Raw genomic sequence first — 25,458 nt, 5'->3', positions numbered from 1 at the left:
ATCCTGAGCCAAGGAACAGAGACCTACGTTCAAGCACGTTCCCACGTTCACGGAGCTTCCGAACACAGCACTCTGTCACCACAGGGACACCTGTTAGGCAGGGGTGTTTTAAGCAGGAGTATGTTTTCTTTTCTTTTTTTTTTTCCTTCTCATATAGAGGCTTGGCTTTCCCTCCCTGGGCAAAAGTGAACCATTTTTCCCGTTATTCCCATTCTTCATGGGTTTTTGAATAATGTATTTGCCTCAGTCCTTTAAAAAAGCCTGTGCTTAATAATGCTAGAATAATGACCTTGTGTCACATTTCAGCCACGGGGGCTCTTAATCCACTGCTGCATTCAAATGTGAAATGTGTTTCTTGTGACATTGGGTTAGCAGGAAAAATACCATCCTAGTGAGGAGGCAGGATCATCAGTTTGCAGTCTGCCTTGTAGCCGGTGGCAGTTTTGAGAAGGGTCCTTCCTTTTGACATCGTAGGGGCAGGTGCCCCGTTGAACACCTGCTGTGCCCTCAGCCCTCCATGGGCTCTTCTTGTTAATGCTCAAAACAGAGGCAGTCACTCTGGGGATTATAAACCTGCTCACCCAGAGGCATCTTGTGAAAATTCAGTGGAGTGTAAAATGCCTATACGAGGCTTGGAATAGACTAAGTGTGCAATAAATGGGATTTCAAATCAACACTATCGTCCCCAGTTTGCAGCGGAGGAAAGTGAGGCCTGGGGAGACTTCAGGATTCGAGGCCGGGTTCCCTGCCTCCAGGGCCCAGACCCACCATCCCCGATGGGAATGGCTGTGTTACAGGTGGAGAGGCTCCACCTGTCCGAGCTCCTCACGGGCTGTGGGGCCATTTGCCAGTCAACCTTGTTCCCGCCTGGGCCTTATGTCCTTCTCTGAAGTGTCCTCTACTGTGAAAGTTTGGGCATAGGCTGGTCCCCTGCCTGGTCCATGTGACCTTCTTCCTTCTGCCCCAACCATTTCCCCCTCACCTGTGGGGTGTGTTTTTTGGATAATAATTATGTGAATGACTCACCCAGCAATGTGATCAGTTGTCAATCCCTTTAGTCCTGCTGGGGGAAGTTCGGGGTTAATGATTGCCAGTGAGAGCTTCTGAGGAATGTCAGTCTCTGCAGAGGGAGGTGGCCCTGAACGCCCTGCCCTGGAGGAGACACCCCCCATGAGGCACCGTGTCCTGGCTGGCGCCCTGTGCCCCTCCCATCTCTTGTCTCACCAAATTCGAGTTCAGCACCAGTAGGCCTCACTGCTCACTCACTGATCGCCCACTTCCCTACTCTGGGCCTTTGCTCTAAAAGTCTTCTCCCTGGGGGCACCTTCCCTCTTCTCTACCAAAGCAAGTCCTCCCCGCCTTTTGGGATCCACCTCAAGCGCTGTCTCCTCCAGAAGCCTTCCCTGACTGCCCCAACATCCTTGCTGGGTCCCTTCTCTGAACTCCTCCAGGCTATTGGGCAAGGTTTTGAGCACTTCCTAGTATGTAAGCCATTCTGATTGGTCCCCAGGACCCACAATGAGCAAGGTGCCAGCCTGTAGCTCATGAGGGGGATAGATGTGCTCCAGGGGCACGTGTGCAGCGTGACGAGTGGCAGGGGTGCTGTAGGAGATCCCGGTAACCCTGGGGCAGAGGGAGGTGAGGGGCACTGGAGTCGGATGTGGGGTCTTGAGTGAACACGGAAGGGGAAGTGGAATTTTCCAGGCAGATGAAGAATGAGGGGCAGGGCATCTGGAAGCAGAGGTGGTCAAATAAGGATTCAGGTGGGGGTGTGTTGGGCTCAAGGCACCTGTGAAACACCCAAGGGGGCCCATCCAGAAGGCAGGTGGTCTCAAAGAGAGGTCTGTCTCTGTTAATACCTCACAGTTTTATAACTGTGTCAACTCCTCAGAAAGACGGGATTCTCCTTGAGCACAGCCATGGTTTCTTATATTGCTTGCCAAGGACCTGAGCATGGAGCAGGAGGGGACGTGGAACCAAATCTAAAACTCACCTCCTTCGGCACCTGTCACTACTAGACTCCCATTCTGCACACTGCCCTGGACCCCCGCCCTGGCATGCAATGACTTTTCACCTCCCTGCTGGTTCAGGTCTCTAGCTCCTGTACTTCTGTATGCCTTGGGCCCTGAGTGCCTCGTCTGCTGGGTGGATTCTAGGCCACCTGAAGGTACACAGTCACAGAAGTTCGGGGCGGCTGTTCCAGAACCAGGCCTTGTGTGGGAATCACCGTTAGTGCTTGATAACTAGGCTGCCTCTAGGGATTCTGATTCAGAAAGCCTAGGATGGGCTCCCCTGCTTGGTCTGTTTGCAGCAAGACTCCGGAGTAACATGGATGCGTGGTTGGGTTTGGGACTTATTGCTGGAGAGCTTTTCCAGGCCTGTCTCTACCCCTCACTTCACCTTCCTCCCAAGGGTCAGCACCCCAGACTCCACTAGGACATTTTCTGGGTGGAGCACCCCTTCCTCACTGAGGGACAGGCCTCTGTGGCTGCCATCTGGGGGTCTTGGTTCCGTCCTCAGGGACTGCTTGGCCTCTTCCTGGTTTCCAGACCTGCTTCCCCAGGGCGTGGGAAGGTATCTGCTGCCCCATCTTCACTGGGTCTCCCTCCTTTTCCTCCTTCTGCGCCCTGGGCTCTCACAGGCTGACAGCTTTATCTCAGATTTGACATTCCTGATCAAGTTAAAAGCTTGAGGGGGCGGGATGGTGGAGATAAGATCACGCTTAGCCCAGCAGCCTGCCATTTCCCTGCTGGGGGGAGGGGAACCCTAACAGTCAGAGCCTGCATTCACCTTTCATCAACCTGGCAGGGACTTCACCCTTTCCCCTCCTATGGGGAGGGGCCTTCCTGGAGGCCAGCAAACCACCACTGAAGAGGCTCCCTGAGTTCTCAGGGCTCAGCCACAGACCAGCTCTGAGTAGGGTCTGCTCTCATGTTGGCCTAGACTCCCAGCCATCTCAACTCTGGCTGTGACTTACAACGCCCTGGGCTCCTCCTCCCTCCTTCCCTGACCTTTGGAGAGCCTAACGTACCTGGGCAATAGTGGGCCTGAGGATAGAGTATGTGTTAAGTTCCCTGGATGGTTCTAAAGTACATCAGAGTTAAGGACCTGGGCCAGGTGCCCAGCACCCACCTGTCCAGCTCTGACAATGTGTAGAACCAGTTACACTGCAGCCAAATAACCTGGACCATCTTCCTCCGTATATCTCATCGTCCTAGAGTAAATCTTCATATTTTATAAAAAAGGTATTTAAAAACTTAAGTCAGTAAAACCAGTTATTTCATAATTTTAAACACAAAAATGTCTAACAGCTTAGAATATCAAGTAACCATACATTTATTACAATAGATGCTATAATTCTGGTGTGTATTAGATAAACAAAAATGAAGTATTCAAAACATTGAAATCTACACACTTGAAAAACACAAGTTAAGTCATGAAAAACTGAAGACAAAATCTTAGTTGATCCCTTTTGAAACAGAATCTTAAATTCAGAGGACATTGACAGTATCATCATGTCACAAGTATGTTTTTTCCTATTACTTTTCTAGAAAAAGCTTTTCCTGACTCTGCACTCACAGGGGCATGGCGAGAAGGGAAATTTGTGAGATATCTTTGAATGCTTTCTGCTGACAAGGCCATTTGGCTTTTTTTTTTTTTTTTTAATCAGGGACTGCAGTCTTTTATTTATCAGGAGCCACAGTTTTTATTTCTAAATCATTTCCAGTTTAGCCTTAAGTTCTTTTATTTTATCTTATTCAGACAGAGTTCTGAGGCAGTATTTCTTGTATCAGTTTTTAAACTATGTCGATATTTCATATTTTAGGGAAGTCTATGAATAGAGTAATAATTATTCATGCAACAGACTTTTGCATCGGCTACTGCCACATCTGAGAACTCTAGACATATTTCACATTTCAGGGGTATTTTTTTTGACATTGTGATTGTCTCCTTTTAAAAATACATACAAAAATTGAGAGATTCACATAATGAACTTCCATGCCTGGCCTCAACGGTCATCATGCCGTGGCCAGTCTTTTTCACATCTGCCCCTACCCACCAGCCCTCCTCCCGAGCAGAGTCTGTTGAAGCAGGTCCAAGACCTCGTATCATTTCCTTTGTAACTACTTCAGTGCACTTCTCTACATGAAAGAGCCCTCTAAAAAACATAGCTGTAGTGCCATTATCGCACTTTAAGAACTGATCGTTTCTCATTGTTGTGAAATAGCCAGTGTTCAGATTTCCACAATCGTCTGGTACATTCATTTTTAATCATTGGTTTGAGATTTCAAACCGTAAAAATTCTGAAATAAAAATTTAGAGCAAAGCACAATACACCATTTTGGCACTGAAGTGCAGGATTCATGAACACAGCATGGCCACCACTGGGTGGAAGGTTCAAGAGCAATGGGCGAGACCCTGCCTCTAGGGTTCAGAGTGTGGCAAGTGGCAGAAGTCATTCGGTTGTTCAGCAAATATGCACCCCCTCCAGCAGTAACAGTGCGCGTAGCCCCAGGCTGAGCACCTCGGACACATCAGCAAATCGGACAGACTTGGTCAGTCTTGACCCTCGGGAGCCAGGGCACTGGTAGTTCACTGTGAAGTTTGCAGATGGGCTGATATAGACCCTTGCAGGTGATACTTGACTTGAATGGGTAGAGTTTCATCAAGAAGAAAAAGTGGAGGAAGAGGTGTCTCACCCAAGCAAACAGCAAGTACAAAAGCATGCAGGTGTGAAGGCCCTCGGTGTGTTCAAGGACGGAGTGATGATCACCAGTGATGGTGTGTGGGGCATATGGCAGGGCTGTGGGGGGTGAGGCTGGGGCTGGGTGGGCTGTGGAAGGCTTGAGGATATGCTAAGGAGCGGGGCCTTCTGGGACCTTCTGGAGGGGACCTGACCATTTTGTTGTAGGAGCATAAAGTGTCCCTGAGTCAGAAGAGCAGGGTCTTGCAGGAACTCCATGGAGCTGGGATTTCTAAGCCTTTCCTTGAGCCCTATATGTGCTAGGCCAGGAAGCCTGAGGGGCAGGCCTCTGTCTGCCCCCGTGTCTATGCATCTCCAAGGCTAGCAGTGGTCCTGGCACACAGAGAGTGCTCAGTATCTGTCTATTCATTGACTGATGACCTTCAGGGCTCCCAGTGCAGGGTACTCCTGCCCACCTCTGCCTTCACCGTGGTTATGACAGAGGGAGGAGCAGCACCCTTAGGGCTTTGGCTTGTGAAGGGTGCTGGTTTTTCCAAAATGCTTGAGCTACTTGCCTTTAGGACCTGGGGCCCAGTTACCCTGAATGGAGGACTGCAAGGCCATTGTTGTCCTGGGCCAGCAGACAGGGCAAAGGCAAACGAGCTTTTCGCTTTTCGTGTAGGTGTGTGAAGAAATGCCACTAATTGCAATGAATATGCAAATATTTGCAGTACAAACTTGCCAGGGTTGGCTCACACAACTAATTTCTGTAAGAATGGCCAAAGGTTAGAGGACTCCTTCATTACTGTTGCTTTGCTAAATGATAATGATAATGATAACAACAACATGCTCATTGTGGACAAACTAGTGTTGTAGAAAAGTAGAAAGAAGAAAGCAAAGCAAATCCCTAGAGCTCACCATTACCATCTAGAGAGAGCCACTGCGCACCCTTTGGGGAACATTCTTCCAAACACTTTTCTGTTCATAAATACAAGCTGTTAAATGTAACACAGTTTTATATAGATGGTGTTACACGATTTATGCTGCTCTGTAACCTGCTCGTTTCCTTTAACAACATGTCATGACACCATTTCCTGTCAGTAACCGCAGATCTGTAACATTTTTAATAGCCGCACAGTACAGTTCGGCATGGGTGTACCATAACTTAACCAGCCAGCTCGCTATTGCCAGAAACGTGGATGGTTTCCAATTCTTCTCTACAACGTGCTAAAGAATATTGTGCAGCCTTTTGGAAATGTGCACAAATTGCCTAGCAGTAAATATCTAGGATCGCTGGGATAGCTGGAACAAAGAAAAGGTTCAGGTCACTCACTGAATCCAAAAGCCAAACTGGAAGGTCGCCATGGCAACCCTGCCCAGCAGCACTCGGAGTGCCCATTAGTCACAGTTGCAGCCAGGGAGGTGGGTCAGAGCCAGAGGGGAGCAGTGTGTTTTTGTGCAGCGCAGTGAACCCAAGGCAGAGGGAGCGTGAGGGAGCAGGAATGCAGAGTTCAGATGGTTCTGCGTGCTGTGCTGATAATAGCCTCGTTTATTGAGTGCTTGTTATCTGATAGATCCCACTGTTTTTTCAGCCTCACAAGAGCCATCGATCCTTTCATTATCCACATTTAACTGATAAGGACATTCAAGTTTAAGAGATTAGGAAATCTGCCAGAGGCACGCAGTGAATGATGGAGCCAGGGTTTGAAATTGCCCAACATCCACTCAGAATTCTCCTTCTCTCTCCTGTCACCACCCCTGACCTCCCCAATCCTAACTCCCTAGCCCCCTGAGTCTTCAGCTGGGCTCTTCTTCGAAACCACCCTGGCCACCTGACCCTCCACACCCTCCACCACGCCCGAGCTGAAATGCCCACAGCTCCCAGAATTAGCTGCCCTCCTGACCTCCATGCCCTGGCTCATGCCGCCCCTCAGCTTAGATTCTCTGTCCTCGGTGGCTGCTGTGCTCCTGTTTACTCTTCAAGACTCAACTCAAGTTTCATTTCTTCAAGAAGTCTCTCCTGCCCTGGCTGGTGTAGCTCAGTGGATTGAGCACAGGCCTGCGAACCAAAGGGCCACTGGTTTCATTCCCAGTCAGGACACATACCTGGGTTGCAGGCCAGTTCCCAGCAGGGGACCCACGAGGGGCAACCATACATTGATATTTCTCTCCCTCTCTTCTTCTCTTCCCTTCTAAAGATAAATAAATAAAATCTTAAAAAAAAAAAGAAGAAGTCTCTCCTGACTCCCTAGCATGATGGCCCTCCTCTGTCTGGTTCTAGCTACTCATCATATGTGTTTTTTGTCGATTATTTGTGCCAATCTCCTGGCACCGTCTTACCTCTTTCTCCTTCCCCATATCCTGCCATGGCCTTGGACACATAGCAGGTATTCAGTAAACCTGTGCTGTGAATCATAAGTGTCAGAGCATATTCACGTCCACTTTCCATTTTCGTTCCCAGCCCTAGAGGCAGTGGGAGGGCGTGAGCGCCCTGCCCCCAGCAGCCACTCCCTGCTTCACTGCCCCGCGACACCTGCCCCAGCCTCGTCCTCCTCAGGAGCAGCTCACACCTTTCTCTCACAATTTCTGTTCTTTCCCTTTCAGCAAAACTGAGGTCATGGGCGAATCCTCTGTGTCACCCCTCTGCCCGCACCCCACCTTGGTCAGCGTTGCCCCGTCAGTCCATGAACCTGACTTGTTCTCATCTCTGGACTGGAGCCCACTTGGCCCAGAGTCTGTGATTGCCAGCCTACCACTGTGTCTGGAGGTGCTCAGGGAAAGGGGAGAGCAGGGGAATGGAATGCAGAGGGCTCCTTTGGGGAGGGCTGTGTCTGAAAGGCAGCTAGAGAGTGGACAGTGAGAAGAAGTACAAGGCTCGTGGCCAGGCCTGAAGCCTGGCCGGAATGGGGAGATTCCTGGGAGTTTTGGGGAGGGTGTTGGGAGCAGCTGCTCCTCCTCCCTGGCTAACTCTGGCCCACAGTGGTAGTGGTGCTGACAGTGCCTGCTGGTCCCCCCCCCATGCCACTCCCAGCCCACCTGCCTTCCCAGCCCCGCCCAGGGTGGGTCTGCAGTAAGAACCACTCCCATTCCCCCCACCCAGTGGTGGGGCTAGGCTGGTCACCCTGGGTGTGGACTCGTGTCAGAGGGCAAGGCCAGTGCAGCCTGCAGAGCCAACTCTCTCTGGAGCACACCTGCTGAGGGCATGCCTCTCCGAGACAGCAGGGCCAGTTTCCAGGGTGGGGCAGTGGGTACAGGAACAGGTTTTTGTGAAGGAACACTGCCCTCATTCACCGACTGGTAGAGACAACCCCGAGAGTCTGCCGTTTCCCACCACTCAGAGTCGGCCCAGTGACTCCTGGCCTAGAAGCCAGTAGTGCTTCTGAACCTTTCTAGCTCACTCTAGAAAGCCATGGCCCTACCCTGGCTGGTGTGGCTCAGTGGATTGAGCACTGGCCTGCGAATTAAAGGGCCACTGGTTTGATTCCCAGTCAGGGCACATGGCTGGGTTGCAGGCCAGGTCCCCAGTAGGAGGTACAAGAGAGGCAACCACACATTGGCGTTTCCCTTCCCCCTCTCTAAAAATAAATAAACAGTTTCTTTAAAAAAGAAATAGAAAGCCATGTCACCAGTGACCCAAGCATACGTGTTCATGTACACGCTTGGGCCCATACATGCACACACAAAATTTTACCTATAATTTTATTAACCTCAGTTACAAACCCCCATCCTAGACATTGTTGCAGCTAATGGTCCCCTCTCCTGAGGGTACTGTTATTAGTAGTAGTGGTAGTGGCACTACTACTGGGAGGAGTGGAAACACTGCTGGCATTTATTTAGAATTTGTAGTTGTAAGGATATTCACATCCATTGTTTCATTTTAGCTTCCCACAGCTCTGACTGGGTAGGTATCAATATCCTTATTTCACAGATGACAGCAAGGAGTCAGGGAGAATAATACAGCCCAGCCAAGGTCAGATCCAGGAGACGGCACAGGGGAGGCCTGACCTTGGCTACCGTAGATCCCAAGCCCCATGCGCCTCCTTTCTTTGAGAAGCTTCTGAGGAGCTGGGATTCCACTGTTAGAACATTCTCCAAGCTCAGGTGGTCAGGGTGCTGATTACCACACACCGAGGAACCTTAGGAGAGGTTCTTGCCCAGCCATTCTGCCATCCGATATCTGGGAGCGCTTGTCTCCCAAACTCTATGGACGCATTATGGTGTCTGTGACTCCAGACGAAATTTCAAAAGCCATAGCTCCTCATAATCAGTACAGGTGTTCTGTGGCATTAGCACATTTTTTTCAAACTTTGTTTTGACTGTGACCTTAAGTAAGAAATACTTTTTGCCATACCCCAGCAGGTACATGTTGGCACATATAACGTAACAGACAGATATATATAACTTAATGTGCATAACACACAGGAATATCACAGAGCAATACTTAACTTCACTGGAGGCAATACACTGGTATTTTGCTCTACTATTTTCTGTGCTATTCTATTTTTAAATGCTAGTCACAACCCACTAAATCGATTTTATGATCTCCTGACAGGTTGTGACCTGCAGTTTGGAAAACACTGCATTAATAAACACAATAATTGCAGTTTTAATTAATAGTGAGCTATTTGAAAGTTGTTCATCATCTTGCAGAGGTGGGCATTTGGCACCTCAGTCACGTGTAATCTTGGGCAAGCCCCCTAACTTTCTGATACCTCACTCTTCCTCCCTGTAAAAATATAAAATCAATTTTCTAAGTGAAAATTAATAATAATAGCAAGTATTTGCAGGCCCTCCACATGGCTTCTCTCTCTTCAATCATAACAAGAATCCTATGAAGAAAGCATTACTGTTCTTTCCATTTTACAGGTGGAGACACTGAGGCCTGCAGAGTTAGGTCCCTTGCCCAGGGTTGCAAAGGAAATGGCAAACTGGTCTGTGAACCCCATGGCTTGAATCCAGTACCCAGGTGCTTACCTGGTCTGCCAGCTTCCTGAGAGGGTGGGGCGAGCGTGAACGAGATAAAGCAGGTGGCAGGGTGACCTGCACAGTCTTGGTGCAGAGTGGGTGAGGGTGTCCCCCATTCTCAGGGTGACTTGTGCTAGTTAGTTGGTTCCTATCTGTCTCATCTCTTTCTTTGTACATTTCTTGGGAACAGGGACTATTGCCATGTCCTCTTCCAACCATGTTGTCTGACAAGGTCTGGGCATGGAGGAGTCAAGTTCAAGGAATTTGTCTCCCTGGAGGAGAACGTAGCATCCAAAATGGGTTAACAGTTGACTGTTTTATTTTAATTATTTTACTATTGCTACTGAATATAGCCATTGTACTGTACTTACTTATTCCTGTAAAAAATCACCCAAGAGGAAGGGACAGTTCAGGGGAAAACATTAGTCTTCCCCACGGAACTCCCTGAAAGGATGGAAAAATCCCCACAGGTTCCCCTCTCCCTTATACAGGGGAGTACGACAGCCAGGGTGATATAATTATTAACCATAAGGGAAAACATGTCAAGTTGTATAAATTACCCTGGTTTGAGCAACTTAAAGTGATCAGGACTGCATGGTGTACCAGAAATAAGAAAAACAAGTTAAATCTCTTAAATCAACAGGTAAGGCCAGTTAATGAAGAACCAGGTTATTGTTACAAACACAGGTTGTGCTGCCAACAGTTGAGGGATTGGAAGAACAGATTAGAAAGACTTTCCCATGACTGTTCCTTACCCACAGATACAAAGGGTCTTCCAAGAAGACAAGTAAAAACTATATAGACCCCTACCCACAGCCAGGGATACGGTCGGGACGGTTGAGATGCATCTGCAAGGCAGAGGCAACTGTGGCTGAATTTCCTGTTTATCTCTCCTTATATGTTTGTTTGGGTGATAAAAAGGTGGTGGGATTGTTAGACACCTGTATTTCAGGTTCATTGATTCACATAATTCCAATGAAGTTGTACAAAATAGTTTCTTGACCAGAGAACAAAATCCCCTCTAATGAAATAGCTCCTGAATGTCTAAAAGTTGTTGGAGTAACAGCCCCTCCTTTACCTTGAAGAGGAATATATATTAATTAGAATTAAGCAGGCAAAGAAACAGGAAAACTTGTTAGATACCACAAACTAAACATGTAGAAACAATTGCCAAGGAGTAGAGTCCATAGTACATAGAGAAACATTTTGGACAGAAAGATAGAAAGCTAAGTTAGACATCACAAAGGCCTTATAATGAATTTCCTAACCTCTGCTCGGTCTAGCGTACCTTTTGCCCCATGCCAAATTCTGAGAAACTTTAATATAACAATAAGACATTCAAACTCTGTACATAGAGCTATTTCAAATTGTCTGATTAATGGCTCTCCTGGTCAAAACAATTTTTGTTTAACATAACTGAAACTATGGAAATTCTTGTATATTTCCTCGTTACCTTTGTATTGATTTTCTCTGCTTAACTGATCATGCTATACTGCAAATGTTAATCACTATCTAAAATGAAAATATAAAAACCTGCTTGGACTTGTAGTAAACAGAACAGAGCTTCACTGTCCTTTGAGGTGTGTTGTCGTCTGTTACCCATCGCCAACGCCTTACCCACCTTTAGGAATCCCTGGACCCTGCTGCGGGTCTTATTCATCCCTTTTCCCTGTGTGACAAAAAAATAGAACGGGATGGAGGGTGCCCACGAGCCTTTGTGTCAAAAACAGCTACTATTTTTATGTCCATTAAATTCTCACTTTTTCCTTCAAGCTGCAGCGGCCCACCCAGAATTATCAGCTAGACAGTAGCCCTTACCCTGACTCACCACCTGATAAAAATGCAGTGAACATTGGCTGAAGAAATGGATGAATCATATACTACTTTTATCGCCTCTCACTTATTGTATTTTTCCAATTCCGTTGACATCCAGTCTCCCTGTGGCTTCTTTATATGCTTAGTTTTAGGAGTTCTGTTCAGCTTACCTTCAAACGATTCTCCAGGTTGTTTGTTGTATAATTTTGATGTGGCCCCAGAAGGAGGCAAGCACAGCAGTCGCCCACCCTGCCATCTTGACCGGAAGTCTATCACCGCTCACTTCAGATGCTTAGTCTGGCCACCCTACCTGGGCAGCGTGTGCTATGAGAGTAGGGACCATTTCTTTTCTTTCTCCTGCCCATGACATTGAGTCAGCTCCAGGGGGGACCAGAGGACCAGGGCGGGCAGGTGTGTAGCGACCCAGTCGTGGTCCCAGTACTGTTTGTGTTTCCCAGGTGTATGTGAGACCCCTAGCACCGGGCCTTCCCCTTGTGTCCTGCCACCAGGAGAATCTGCGGTGCTTCTGGCTTGGCGACTGAGGCCTGGGCAGCCAAGAGAGCCGAGGTGCACTGTGGCCCACTCACCGTGGTGTTGTTTGCAAAGTGTTAATTTTTGTTTTTTTCACCTGCGTAAAATGTCCATGTGCTTTAAAAAATTTCTTTGTTAATTATTCTGTAATTTGGAAATATTACATGCCTTTTTAAGTGTAGTAACATATGCACAACATAAAATTTACCATTTTAACTATTTTTAAGGGTACAAGTCAGTGACTACTACCCATTTTCAGAACTTTCCATCACCCCAAACAGAAATTCTGGACCCATCAGACAACTCCCCTGTTCTTCCCTCCACCCAGAATCACTCTCCGTCTCTGTGAATTTTTTTTAAAGATTTTATTTATTTATCTTTAGAGGGGAAGGGAAGGAGAGAGGGAGAGAAACATCAATGTATGGTTGCCTTTCATGCATCCCCTGCTGGGAACTGGCCTGCAGGGAACCGGCCTGCAACCCTGGTATGTGCCCTGACTGGGAATCGAACCTCAATTGTCTGGTTTGCAGGCCCGTGCTCAATCCACTGAGCTACACCAGCCAGGGCTTGTCTCTGTGAATTTGCCCATTCTAGTACCTCAGACAAGTGGAATCACACCCTTGTCCTTTTGTGACTAGCTTATTTCACATAACATTGGGTGTTCAAGTTTCATCCACGGTGTAGCATGCACCAGAACTTCGTTCTTTTGAAGACTGAATACTATTCTATTGTATATGGAGACCACATTTTATGTATTTGTTATTTTGTTTATCCATTCTTCTCCTGATGGACATCTGTGTTATTTCTACCTTTTGACTATTTTGAGTAATGCTTACATCAGTGTTTTTACCCCCCAAAAAGCAAATTTATGACAAGGAAACATAAATATATTGGATTTTGCTACATAGTTCCAGGTAACACACAGAATATAAAAAAACTATACTAAGAAGCAAAAATAGAAACAAACCATAAAAAACAAGACATACTTGAAATTCAAAGGATGAATAGCACTGCTTTAATTAGCAGAATCCAGCAAGTGTTTGATTAAGGCCCAGGATGAGCCAGGCACCCGTCTGGGTTTCCAAGCATCCTGGAGGGTCCTCTCCAACAGTGGAGAGGCCCAGGCAGGTGACTTACCCTGCAGGCAGATGTGCTGCTGCTACAGGCGAGGCACGGCAAGGTCTCCAGGCCTCCAGAGGCAGGGACGGACCCCGGGAGGGGGCCCTACGGAGGCGGCAGGTTTTGGCCCAGTGAGAGTAGGGGTGAAGGAGGTGTTGACTATGGCATCTTCCGAGCTCTGCTCTTTCTTTGCTAAAACCAGCTCGTATTTGTTCTTAGGCCTCTTCTGAGGCCTTGGGTTTCTCTAGTTCACATTAATCATTGAACTATTAAGCAGTCTTAATCCTGCATTTAAACAACCTTGTTAGTCCAAGTTGCTCTGCCCCAGCAAGTGCGAAGGATTTGCCTGGCCTGGTTCTTTTGTGTATCTCGGGGCAACCACGCTCTGAGCAGCTTCTGGAAGAGCTGCTTCCTTTTGGGCGATGGGAGCACAGCTCTCAGTCCCCTGCTGCCCACCGGGTGGAGGCAGACTGGGGCTCACACCACCTGCCCAGGGGCAGCACAGGCTGCAGGGGAAAGCGGGCAGTCCCGGCCCTTCCCTCCTGGTGCAACCCTGGGGAAGTGACTCCACCCCTCTGACCCTCCTGTGCAATGTGAGGGGATTGGATGACCTCTGAGGCTCTCTCCAGATCTACAATTTAATGATGGCCCGTGTTATGATTTAACCACTTCCCTCCAGCACTCTGGGAGTGACTCAGCAGTCTGATAGTTTGGCTGTTGTTTTTAAGAAAGCCTGATTATTTTGTCGTCACAAGTATATGTTCCATAAACAATCTGGGTCTTGATCCAGCTGGAGTCTGGCTGAGAGTGACTGGACTTCTTCACTCTGTCCTCTTCCAGGGACGCAGCCCCGGCACCCACTGGCCAGAGCATCCCCAGGGCCATGTCAGAACTTTGAGTGAAGCCCGGTGACAGGGAGTGGCTGCCACCCACCTGCCTCCCCAACAGGGCTTCAAGATGCTGAGCCTGAAGCTCCCCAGGGTGTTCAGCATCGACCAGATGCCCCAGGTAGGTGCTCTCACTCCAGTGGTTGATCTCCAGGTGGTGACGAGGATATGGCTTCTGCAACAGGGTGACTGCGCTCACTGTCTTCAGCCAGTCTGTTTCTTCAAGGAGTTCCCCCCCAAACTCCGCGGGGGATGAGAGCTTCCTATTCTCCACTTACACCAAATCTGGAATGGAAATGCTTTTGTAACTATTTACAATATAGCCCTTCCCTGTGACATCTGTATTTTATCCTGAAGTAAACTCATTGAGACTTCAGGTTCGAGCTGAAGCGATGGCGCCAGCACCATCTAACTGGGTAGAGCTTTATTTTTAGGGCCCTCCCATGGGTACTTAGACTAGAGGTGAGGACACCCCAGGATATACTTTGGTGTTGTCCCCCATCTCTTGCAGGAGGCCCAGGCCAGGCAGGGGTCAAGGTGATGAGCAGGTTCTGAGTGAACCTGAGCCCTGCCCCTGGTCTCCTGGGCCTGGGAACTCAAGGGAAGTCATCTCAGAATGCCTGACAATCATTGGCAGTCTGTACTTTAAATAAGCCTTAGATAAGGCCAGTCTTCTTGTGAGCTGTGCTCTGGCCAACTGGTACAAGCCCTTTTTCCCTTGCAAAGAGAACATCATTTCATGATACCCTTGTTTTGCGGTCCAATTTCCTTGCATTTGACTGGAGAAGTGTTATTGCAGAGTGGGACGTTTCATCTGGAGGGCGTCCCAGAGGGAGGGAGAGCTCCTTTGCATTCACTTGACTACCAAGCGCTTACAACATTCCTCTGCAGCATGAGTGGAAAATAAAGAGGAGGTACACTGTCAGATGTTCTTCCTAAAAGCCAGGGAAGTGAGGTGATTCCAGCAAGATGACATCCAGGAGAAACTGGGGATGTTGGAGAGCTGTTCAGTAGGAAGAGATGAGGAATGCAGCAGGTAACAGACAAATTCAAAATGAGACTGGGTTCCCAGACTGTTGAGCAGAGCACCTGCCTCGGGTCTCATGGGGCTGTAAACTTGCCCTTCTAGTGCATGCGTTTCAGTGGTTGATTCTACCCACTGAGTACATGGCTGTGATTAGTGGGAAGACAGGGTGATGGTCACAAGCATTTTGTGACATAGTCTTTCCTATAAGCCAGCCTTCCATTCCAACTTGGGTCGTCTGGTCTGGGATGTAAGAACCAAAAGTGCAAACTGCCTTTACAACCACCAATCCTACAGGTGATACCAGCACCGAGAAATAACAGGGAGCCAACACAGGTGACTGTGCTATTCACTCAGATTTTATTAATGCAGATTTAATTCAAACCCATCTTAATCTAATAATAATAATAATAATTACTTAGATGCTATTAGCAATAACAGTTCACAAGAGGATTGGAGGATAATGAACCTGAGCCTCAAGTCTATGGGTCCGGGAGACAGCACGGTAGCCAGGGGGAGCCATCAGTAATGTTATACAAGGCGGAATCTCTGGAGCCGGGCTGGTGGCGAGGCAGATGAAGTCCTCGGTCCAGCAGGGCAGAGTCTCTGCAGCATGGCCATCAGGAGATCAGAACGGCATGGGGCAGCACCTCGGTGCTCAGCTGTCTCTGCAGTGGTGTGAAGTCCAATTTTACCTGAATATCTGGCACTCAAAGGAACTGGGAAATTCTGAGACTCGGAGCCACAAGTCCCCCAAGAGCCTGTCCGTAGGTGTGCCCTCTCTGCAGACATGTGTGTGTGTGTGTGTGGATATTTTGGGTGTACAGTCCTGGGAGGCATTTGGCAGGGTGGCTGGCATCACTTAGGTAGTTTCTTTCTTGAACCCAAGTGTCATGCTGACTGGCAGCCATCTTGGTTGACATGAGTGATGCTGTCTTATTTTACATATGTTATCCTGTCTTGACCAGACACCGTTTTATTGATCCTGCTCTCCACAGTGATTCTTTGATCCCATTCACTCATGAAATTTTTATTGACTGTCTACTATGTGCAAGGTATTACTCTATGCAGGGCTCAGAGAATAATCGCATACAAATCATGCCTTTACACAAGCACTCCCATTGCACAGTGGGCTAAGGTGTGTCCCAAGAGAGGAGAGACGGGTTCAGAGGAGGGATTGGGGCGCATCCCTCAGGGCGGAGGGAGGGGTGGGGGATGGTCCAGTGAAGAGGGCCACCTTTAAGATGGGTAGAATTGGGAGGTGGGGAGAGCCTTCCAGCTAGAAGGAACAGTGAGAGCAGAGATGGCGATGGGAACTCTCGGGGCGGGCGTCCTGGGTGCCTGCTCGCATGTCTTCCTGGGTGTTTTGGTCAAGGTCAGGTTCAGACTGTATGTGGGAAAGAAGTCGAGAGTGATCTCAATGGGCACTTTTGCTAACCTGCTGGAATTCTAAAGATGAGGACCAGAAAACCTCAGAGGGTTAAAGATGAATACATCTTCTCTGTCAAGTGTTTTTAAACGATGAAGATGACGGTATCCTTTTTACTAAAAGGGCACTAGTCGGAGGTGGAGAACCAACATCAGAACCTTCCTTGGGTGCCCACATCTGCTCCTGGGCTTCCCAGCATCACGCCCAAGGTTCCTGCTGCCGAGGAGAAAGCAAAGCGGCTCCATCCACCTGGAGGGTGGTTTTGTGGGAGGACTTGTTGGGGGAGGGGAAAGGCATTTTTTGATATTAAAACGGGTGCAAATATATTAAGGAGAAAAATGCACTAGTTGCATAAATATTTAAAATGGAGACTTCAGGCAAATGTTAGGCTTACTTTTGGTGGACTCTGTGGGCCCCAAGGTAGTCTGCAGAGTGATTTTGGACAATGTACTTAATCTGCCTGCCTCAGTTTCCCCATCTGTAAAATGGGAATAGTATCTGCTCCCTGGGATTGTGGTGAGGATTAAATGAAGGAAAGACATTACCTCTTGGCATCGTCAGTGTCATAATTCTGGCACATTCCTGGCTGATAGATTACTTACAGGAAAGGCCTGTTCCTCCCTTCCCTTAGAAGGTGGGACTCAGGTGTATGTCTCCAATTTTTAGTATCCCTCATGCCTAAAACCAGGCCTGGACATGTTAGCCAGTTATTAAAGATTTGAACAAACAGGTCCTGGCCAGTGTGGCTCAGTTGGAACATATCCTGTAAACCAAAAGGCCATGGGTTCGATTCCCAGTCAGGGCACATGCTGGGGTTGCAGGTTTGGTCCCCGTTCAGGGAGCATAAGAGAGGCAGGTTCATATGCTCCCTGAATAGGATTGATGTTTCTCTCTCAAATCATCGGTTCTCTCCCTTTCTCTCTCCCTCTCTCTAAAGCCAATAAGGTTGCCCTCGGGTGAGGATAGAAATAAGATTTGAATGAACAGCCAAGGGATGGAAACAATATCTAGTCATTGATTCCTACACAGATCTAATTTAGAGACAATACAGAAACAGCTAGATAGTAAGTTAATATGGAACATAGCATGACATTTTGACACGAAACAAGGGCATTTCGTGTCAAATTGAGAATCTTTTATTAACTCCAGCCTTGGCCGGCAAACTGCAGGTAAGCACATGACATTGTCCCAGATGCCTCAGTTCAGGGGCACAGGCAGGAGGCTTCCCTGAGGTGCTGTGCAAGAGATCATTTCCCAGCCTTGCTCTGCAGCTCTGCCGCTTACTGTGGGAACTCCAGCAAAACTGCCTGGGCAAACTCCCTAAGCCTCAGTTCTTATCTATAAAATGGAGATAGTATCTGGTAGGCCAGTCGCACAGGGCTATTGTGAAGATCCCAGAAGAGTCAAATAGAACAGTGGGATTATTATGAAAGAAAGGAGGCAGGGGCTGGTAAATGGCAGGGAGTGTTAGGTAGGTGGGCTTGGGCACCTGGGAGCAAGGAGCCACGGCAACAGGCAGCTGGTCTCTCCAGCCCCGGGTTCCTCACAGTGGGTGCCTGGCTCACCACCAGCAGAATCACCTGGGAGCTGACTGAAATACAAGGGCAGTCGTGATTGCGGTTATCCTGGTGGTGTTCTTGATTTTAATCAGAGGAAACGCTTTCAACATTTCATCATTTAATATAATGTGAGGTGTGTATGTGAATGATCTTTATCAAGTTAAGGATATTCTTCTCTATTCCTAATTTCCTAGGGTTTTCTTTTTACTTTAATTAGGAATGAAGTTTACAGAACTTTTTTTTCTATCAATGTATCTTTTGAGGTGGTCATGTTACAGAACAAGAGGTCTGGGGGGGCAATATTTGGCCCACCTAGGGACGCCAAAAACTGCTACAGAACAACAGGGGCCCCTCTCAAGGACAGAATACTAATATTTACTGGGCTCTTCTGTCCGCTGCCAATTGGAAAGACATCTCTCAGTGCCAGAGATTTGTGAAAAGGAAACAAAATGTTTTATTTAATGCTATTCAGGCCTAACACCTCCACTAAAATATCAAAGTCCTTTAGGTTGTACACCTACACCCACACAGCGCTCCCTTCTCCCACTGTCCCAACTCCGGGTACCGTAAATCAGGAAAAGAGCACACGTCTGTGTTGCAGGCCGCTGGTATTATCAGCTGTGTCAGGCAGGATCTCTCGTTAATCCAGAGTCATGTGGCACCCTCTCACGGTCCACTGGCAAGAGTTCTTTGTACCCAGTTCCAGTCAAAGTCTCTCCTGCTTTTCAGGCCACGCAGCCAAAGGGGGCACCCCAAAGCCGCGTGGGCCTCTTCTACCAAAGCTGCAGGGGTCAGCACTCTGACCAAAAGTGCGTGGCTCTCTCTCCTCTTCACCGCGGCAAGAGGGGGTCTTAACTCAGCTGAGACTGCGTGGCTCTTTTCACAATGGCTGCCGCGTCTGTGTTTAAATCTCTGCGCCCATCCTCCTTTACAGCCCCATTTCCAACTCTTCCTACAATCAGTTACACCTGCCAGGACTCCTGTATCCTCCCAGCTTTACTGGGCTGTCATTATTAGTCTGGGCAGGTATGGCCCCATGGCGTGGAGCCAGTCGTCTCCAAGCTCTCACACAGGTGCTGTAACTCAGGGGACCAGCCCCCAGTTACATCCTGGGTAGAAGCCACTCCCTTCTTTCTGGCTCAAAGCATGGCCACAGCTATTTAACATATCTATGAAACCAGTTAAAGGTTATAGATATGTTAAATGACCATTCCAGAGGTTAGCTGCAAAATTGTTGCTATGCAAAACAGCTCTCAATGGCCCTGGCTCCATTTGTTCCTTCCCCCTGGGGGGGGGGTGAGGACATCTTAATATTTCCTGAGCTCTGGACCCCATCCCAAATCCTTTTCTGGGGCCCCCCTCTTGGTTGCACACTGTTATAGTCATATAGAATTCATTTCAGTTGTTAATGTGGTGAGTTACATTGATTGATTACTAATGTTAAACCGACCTTGTATTTAAATACAACTTGGTCATGTTGTCATATCTTTTCAGTCTATTGCTAGAATCTATTAACTAATATTTTTTGAGGATCCTTAAATCTATTAAATAAGTTGGTGCATAATTTCTTATACTACCATTGCCTGGATTTGGGATTAAGATTATGCCAACCACAAATGAGTTGCAGAGTGTTGCCTATTTATCCTATGGAGAAACTTATACTATGAGAATTACACATTTCTGAGTGTTTGGTAGAATTTATCTGTGAAATGAGCAGGGCCACTGTGTTGCCCACTCCAAGGGAGTACGCTATTTGCCTTTTTGTCTACAAGCATGGTAACCTGTCAAGTTATAGAGGGAACAACTCAATTCTACAGCTGAATGTTCTTTATGGAGAGGTTTTTTTAAATATAACAGCTTTGTTGAGATGTAATTCACATACCATGAAGTTCACCCTTTAAAAGTATACACACTTCTGTGGGTTTTAGTATCTCTACATACACAAAGTATGTTGCATGAAACTATCAGCACAATCAATTTTAGAACATTTTCATCACTTTAGAAAGCAACTCTATACCAATTAGCACACTTTTCCCACCCCACCCACCCCATCCCTGCTGCCAGGCCTCTGGCAACCACTAATTTACTTCCTCTCTCTATGGATTTGCCTATTTTGAATATTTCATATGAATGGGATCATACCATTGGTGGCCTTTCGTGAAAGCCTTTTTTCACTTAGCAAAATGTTTTCAAGGTTCACTTGTGCCATAGCCTGTATTAGTACTTCATTCATGTTTTATGGCTGAACAATATCCCACTATATGGATATACCTCCGTTTTTCATTCACTCATAAGTTGGTGGACACATGAGTTGACTCAGTTTTTTGTCTATTATGAGTAATGCTGCTACGAACATTTGTGTACAAGTTTTTATGTGGACACACTTTCAGTTCTGTTAGGGACACCCGTAGGAGTGGAATGTTTGGGTCACGTGGAAACTCTATGCTTACCTCTTTCTATTGTAAAATATACTTAGCATGAAATTTACCATCTTAAACATTTTAAGCGCACAATTCAGTGGTATTAAATATATTTGCATTGTAGTGCAACAGTCACCACCACTCATCTCCGCATTCTTTTTGTGCTGTAAAACTGCCATTCAATGTCTAGTAAACAAAAGTCCCGTTCTCCTCTGCCCTGGCTTCAGCCAACTATACTTCTCCTTTCTGTCTGTGTGAGTTTGACCACTGTAGAAGCTCACATGAGTGGAACCAAGTGGTATTGCCCTTTCGTAACTGGCTTATTTCACTTAGCATAATATCCTCAGGGTTCACTTATTTTGTGGCAGTATATGTCAGAATTTTGTTTCTTTGGAAGGCTGGATAACACTCCACTGTACGCATACACCATGTTTTGCTTACCCATTCCTTCACCAGTGAACACTGGCTTGCCTCTGTGTTTCAGCAGTTGTGAACAGTTCTGCTGTGAACAAGGGGTACAGGTAATTCTGAGACCCTGTACACCCAGAAGGGAATTGCTGGATTATTTAGTAATTCTGTTTTCAGGAACCACCATACTGCTTGGTACACAGTGAATGTACCATTTTACATTTTCACTGACAATTCAGAAGGGTTCCAATTTCTCCACATCCTCTCCAAAACTTGTTTTCTTTTTTCTTTTTAAATATGTAGTGGCCATTCTGATGGGTATGAAGTAGTATTTCATTGTAGCTTTGATTTGCTTTTCCCCAATGATTAGTGGCATTAACCATATTTTCATGTATTTGTTGGCCGTTTGTATATCTTCTTTGGAGAAACGTCTGTTCAAGTCATTTACTCATTTTTAAGTTGGCCTGTTTTTGTCTGTTTACTATTGAGTTGTAAAAGTTCTTTAATATTCCAGATACAAGTCCCTTATCAGATATATGATATGCAAATATTTTCTCCCATTGTATGTGTTGGTTTTTGTTCACTTTATTGATGGTATCCTTTGAAGCATAAAAGTTTAAAATTTTGATATTACCTACTTTCTTGTTGTTCCTTATGCTCTTGGTTTCACATCTAAGAAACCTTTGGCTAATCCAAGGTCATGACAGTTTACTCCTACATTTTCTTCCAAGAGTTTTAGCTCTTTCATTTAGGTCTTTAGTCCATTTTTGAGTTAATTATTGCATGTGCAGTGAGCAAGGAGTCCAAGTTTATTCTTTTCTTTTATATGTGAGTATCAAGGAGTTCCAGCACCATATGTTGAAGGACTATCCTTCATTAGGTTGCCTTGGCACCTTTATTGAAAAGCAACTGACTGTAAATGCCAGGGCTGGTTTCTGGAGTCTAAGTTCTATTCCACTGATCTATTCATCTGTTCTTATGCCAGCACTACATTGTCTTGATTATGTAGCTTTGTAATAATTTTTGGCAAATGTGAGACTTTCAACTTGGTTCTTCTTTTTCTGGATTGTTTTGGCTTTTCAGGGTCCCTTGCATTTCTTAAACAGATTTAAGGATCACTTGTCAGTTTCTGCCAAAAAAAAAAAAAGGCAGCTAGGATTTTTATAGGATTGCATTGAATCTGTTGATTAATCTTAATTAATTAAGATTAAGAGTTAATGTTAGTAATATTAAGTCTTTTTTAAAAACTTAAAAAAAACATTTTATTTATTTATCTTTAGAGGAGAAGAGAAGGAGAGAGGGAGAGAAATACCAATGTGTGGTTGCCTCTCCTGCGTCCCCTGCTGGGAACTGGCCTGCAACCAAGGCATGTGCCCTGACTGGGAATCGAACCACAATCCTTTGGTCACAGCAATATCTGGTTTCAGGATGTATTATATTCATTTTTTTTTGATTTAATTTATTTTAAATTTACTTCTGAGTATTTTATTGTTTTTTATGCTATTATAAATGAAAATGTTTTCTTAACTTAATTTTCATGTTGTTCATTGCTTGTATGTAGAAATAAAACTGAGTTTTTCATATTGCTCTTACATTCTGCAACCTTGCTGAACTCATTTATTACAATAGTTCCAATAGTTGTTTTTAGTGAATCCTTTAAGATTTCCTAATGTAAGATCATGTCATCTGCAAATAGTTTTGCTTTTTCCTTCTCAGTCTTGATGCCTTTTATTTCTCTTCCTCGTCCAGCTGACCGAGCCAGGCCCCCGCTATGGTAATGGGTAGAAGTGGTGAGAGCAGACATCCTTGTCTTGGTCCTGATCTAAAGGGGAAAGCGTTTCATTTTCCACCGAGAAGTTAGCTCGGGTTTTTCACAGATGGGCTTTATTCAGTTGAACAAGTTCTACTCCTGTTTTCATGAGTGTTTTCTTAGCAGGAAGGGGTATTGGTTGCCGTGAAATGCTTTTTTTGCATTGACTGACATGATCGAGTGACTTTTGTTTTTCTCTCTTCTTGATTAATCTTGTCAGTTTGTATTTTTTAATATTTGAAAAGAGGCAAACTTGGGCTCAGCAGAGCTTCTATTATGTATTTCATATCTGTAATGTTTGTTGTTACTTTTATTTCCTTTCTACTTTGGGTTTATTTTGTTCGCTTTCCTCCTCTAACTTCTGAAGTTAAGCACCGCCTTCTCACGTAAGCGACGAGTCTGTCCCCCTCTAAGCCTTGCTTTGACTATAGGCCACGTATGCTCTTCTCATTAATTTCTAATTTCCATTTTGATTTCTTATGCGACTTATGATGGCTTAGAAGTGTTTATTTTTTAAGTCCCAAGTGTAAAATGGAGTTTCTGTCATTTATTTAATTTCATTGATTGCTGTCCGAGAATGTCTTTTGTATTATTCCAGTCATCGAAGTTTGTTCAGACTAGCTTTATGGCCGAACACCTGATCGACTTTCATAAATCTTCCAAGTGTACCTGAAAGTGTTGTCTTGTCTCCAGTTGTCGGGGACAATATTCCATACATGTTCCAGAAGATCAAATATTTTTATATGATCGCTAATTTTGTTCAACTTTATTGACCATGATTGAGATGTGTTAATAGTCTTCTGCCATCATAGCAGGTTTGTGAATTATTCGTTGTAGATAAGTAAATTTTTCCTTTATATATTTTGAACCCGTGGTTAGGTGTACCCAAGTTTATAGTTGTGATCTCCTTCTGGTAAAGTAAATTTCTTATTATTTCAAAGGGATTCTCTCTGGCTCTAGTAACACTTGTTGCATTGGGACCTGAAAGTCACACAGTCACTCCAGCTTTGTTGTTTTGCTATTTTCCTGGTTTCCTCCTGTCCTTCCTTTGACTCTCAGTCCCTCCCTGACCTTGCGCTTAACTGTCTCATGTAAATGACATATAGTTGGACTTTTTGCAGTTTGACAGTATTTTTTATTTAATGGGAGAGTTTAATCTGTTTATAACAGGCATCCATACATTGCATTCATGTCAATCATCTCAGGTGCTTTCCATTTGTCCTGTTTTCTCGGCTTAGTTACCTTTTTTTTTTGCTTTCTTTGGATTGACTTTTACACTCTTGTTTTCTATTTTCCTTTTAACATTCTATTTTCTCCCCTTCGATTCTTTTGTAATTCTATCTGGAACTATATTTGTCAATTTGGTGGCTACTGCAGCTATTTGAACATGAGTACGGTACTAGTCAGAAAGGGCTAGGCTATGCCCACTCTAAAAATTCCTCCAGATGGCTCAATGGATTAACATGGCAAAGGTTTATTTCACACTCACATTACATAACCAGGTGCTCAGTGGGGGATTGTGAGGGATCCAGGAAGATGGGAAATCTACCGTCTTGTAGTTGCGCCATCTGGGACACGTGGCCTCCTGGTTTGCCCCAGAAGGCAAAGAAAGTGCGATGTCTTAGGTTGGGTTCTCTGGAAACAGACTCTGAGCAAAGGTTTGTGTGTAGGGAGTGTGTCAGGGTGAGTTCTCAGAAACAACACCTGTAAGGAAGCAAGAGAAACAGGATTGGGTAAAAGGAGAAGTTGCATTAGAGGCCTCAGCTGATCGATCACTCAGGGTGCTCTGGAATGGGGTTTGCCCTTCAGACTCATCCCAAATGAGGAAGGTGGCCTTGACTCTGTATCCGCATCAGTGGATGCGTACTGCTCCTGGGCAGGGAGTACATCATGGTTAAGGTAGCGGCCTTTAGCCAAAAACAATTCCCACAGAGGGGTGAGTGGCTCAGTTCCAAAGTGGGGAGGAGTTCTGTCCTAAGTGCACTGAGATGTCTGCTGCAAGAAGGCGTACTGCTTTTAACTGCCCTGGCCTTAAGGTAGCACTAACCAGAAATAGCCACGTGGCCCTGAGCTAACTGCAAGAAATTCTGGAAACTGTAGGAAAGTGCATGGAATATTTGGTGAGCACCAACTGTCTGTACCATACCTAACTTAACTTCTTGGATCTGAGGACTGGGCCTGTCAACAACTCTAGAACTTTATCAGTTATCTCTTCAAATATCACAAAGAAGACCATGGTGCTTTTCTCCTTCTGGAGACATACTCCGTGTTTCTTACTTGCTCTTTCGTATTTTCTCTCTCTTCATCTCTTTGGACTGCCTTCTGGATACTTTTGAAGGATCTTTCAGTTGACTAATTTTCTCATCAGCTAGGACTAGTCTGCTATTTATTCTTCAGTGACTTTTTCTTTCAATTATTTTTTAATCCTCATCTGAGTATGTGTTTATTGATTTTAAAGAGAGAGGAAAGGAGAGAGAAATACCAGTGTGAGAGAAACACTGATCTGTTGCCTCCCATATGCGCTCCAGCTGGAGCCCAAACCCACAACCTTTTGGTGACCGGATGACGCTCCGGCCAAGCGAGCCACCCAGCCAGGGCTATTTCAGTTATTTTAGTTTCTAAAAGCTATATTTGGTTCTTTTCCAACTTATTCATTTATTGTTCATATTTTTTTTGTTTGTTGTTTTTTTTTATTTTATTTTTATTTTTAATTTATTTTTTAAAATTGATTATGCTGTTACAGTTGTTCTATTCCCCCCTTCATTCCCCTCCACCCTGCCCCCCCATCCCCACCATTATCCCCCTTT

At 45.8% G+C, this 25,458-nt stretch overlaps 1 protein-coding gene across 1 annotated transcript in view; it reads left to right on the top strand.

Annotated features, from left to right (window-relative positions):
- PAQR5 (progestin and adipoQ receptor family member 5) overlaps positions 1-25,458 on the top strand; it is a 72,988-nt gene that overhangs the window by 13,824 nt on the left and 33,706 nt on the right. The window contains exon 2 of the mRNA XM_053670113.1: positions 13,955-14,122. Within this exon, the coding sequence (XP_053526088.1) occupies positions 14,072-14,122 (51 nt within the window). The 5' untranslated portion in view covers positions 13,955-14,071. The remainder of the gene's footprint in view (positions 1-13,954; positions 14,123-25,458) is intronic.

Source organism: Artibeus jamaicensis, unplaced genomic scaffold (assembly GCF_021234435.1).
Source record: "Artibeus jamaicensis isolate MK-2021 breed Jamaican fruit bat unplaced genomic scaffold, CSHL_Jam_final contig_548, whole genome shotgun sequence".
Lineage (NCBI taxonomy): Eukaryota > Metazoa > Chordata > Mammalia > Chiroptera > Phyllostomidae > Artibeus > Artibeus jamaicensis.
Note: the sequence above shows the minus strand (reverse complement) of the source record. Positions and strands in the feature narration are given on the sequence as shown.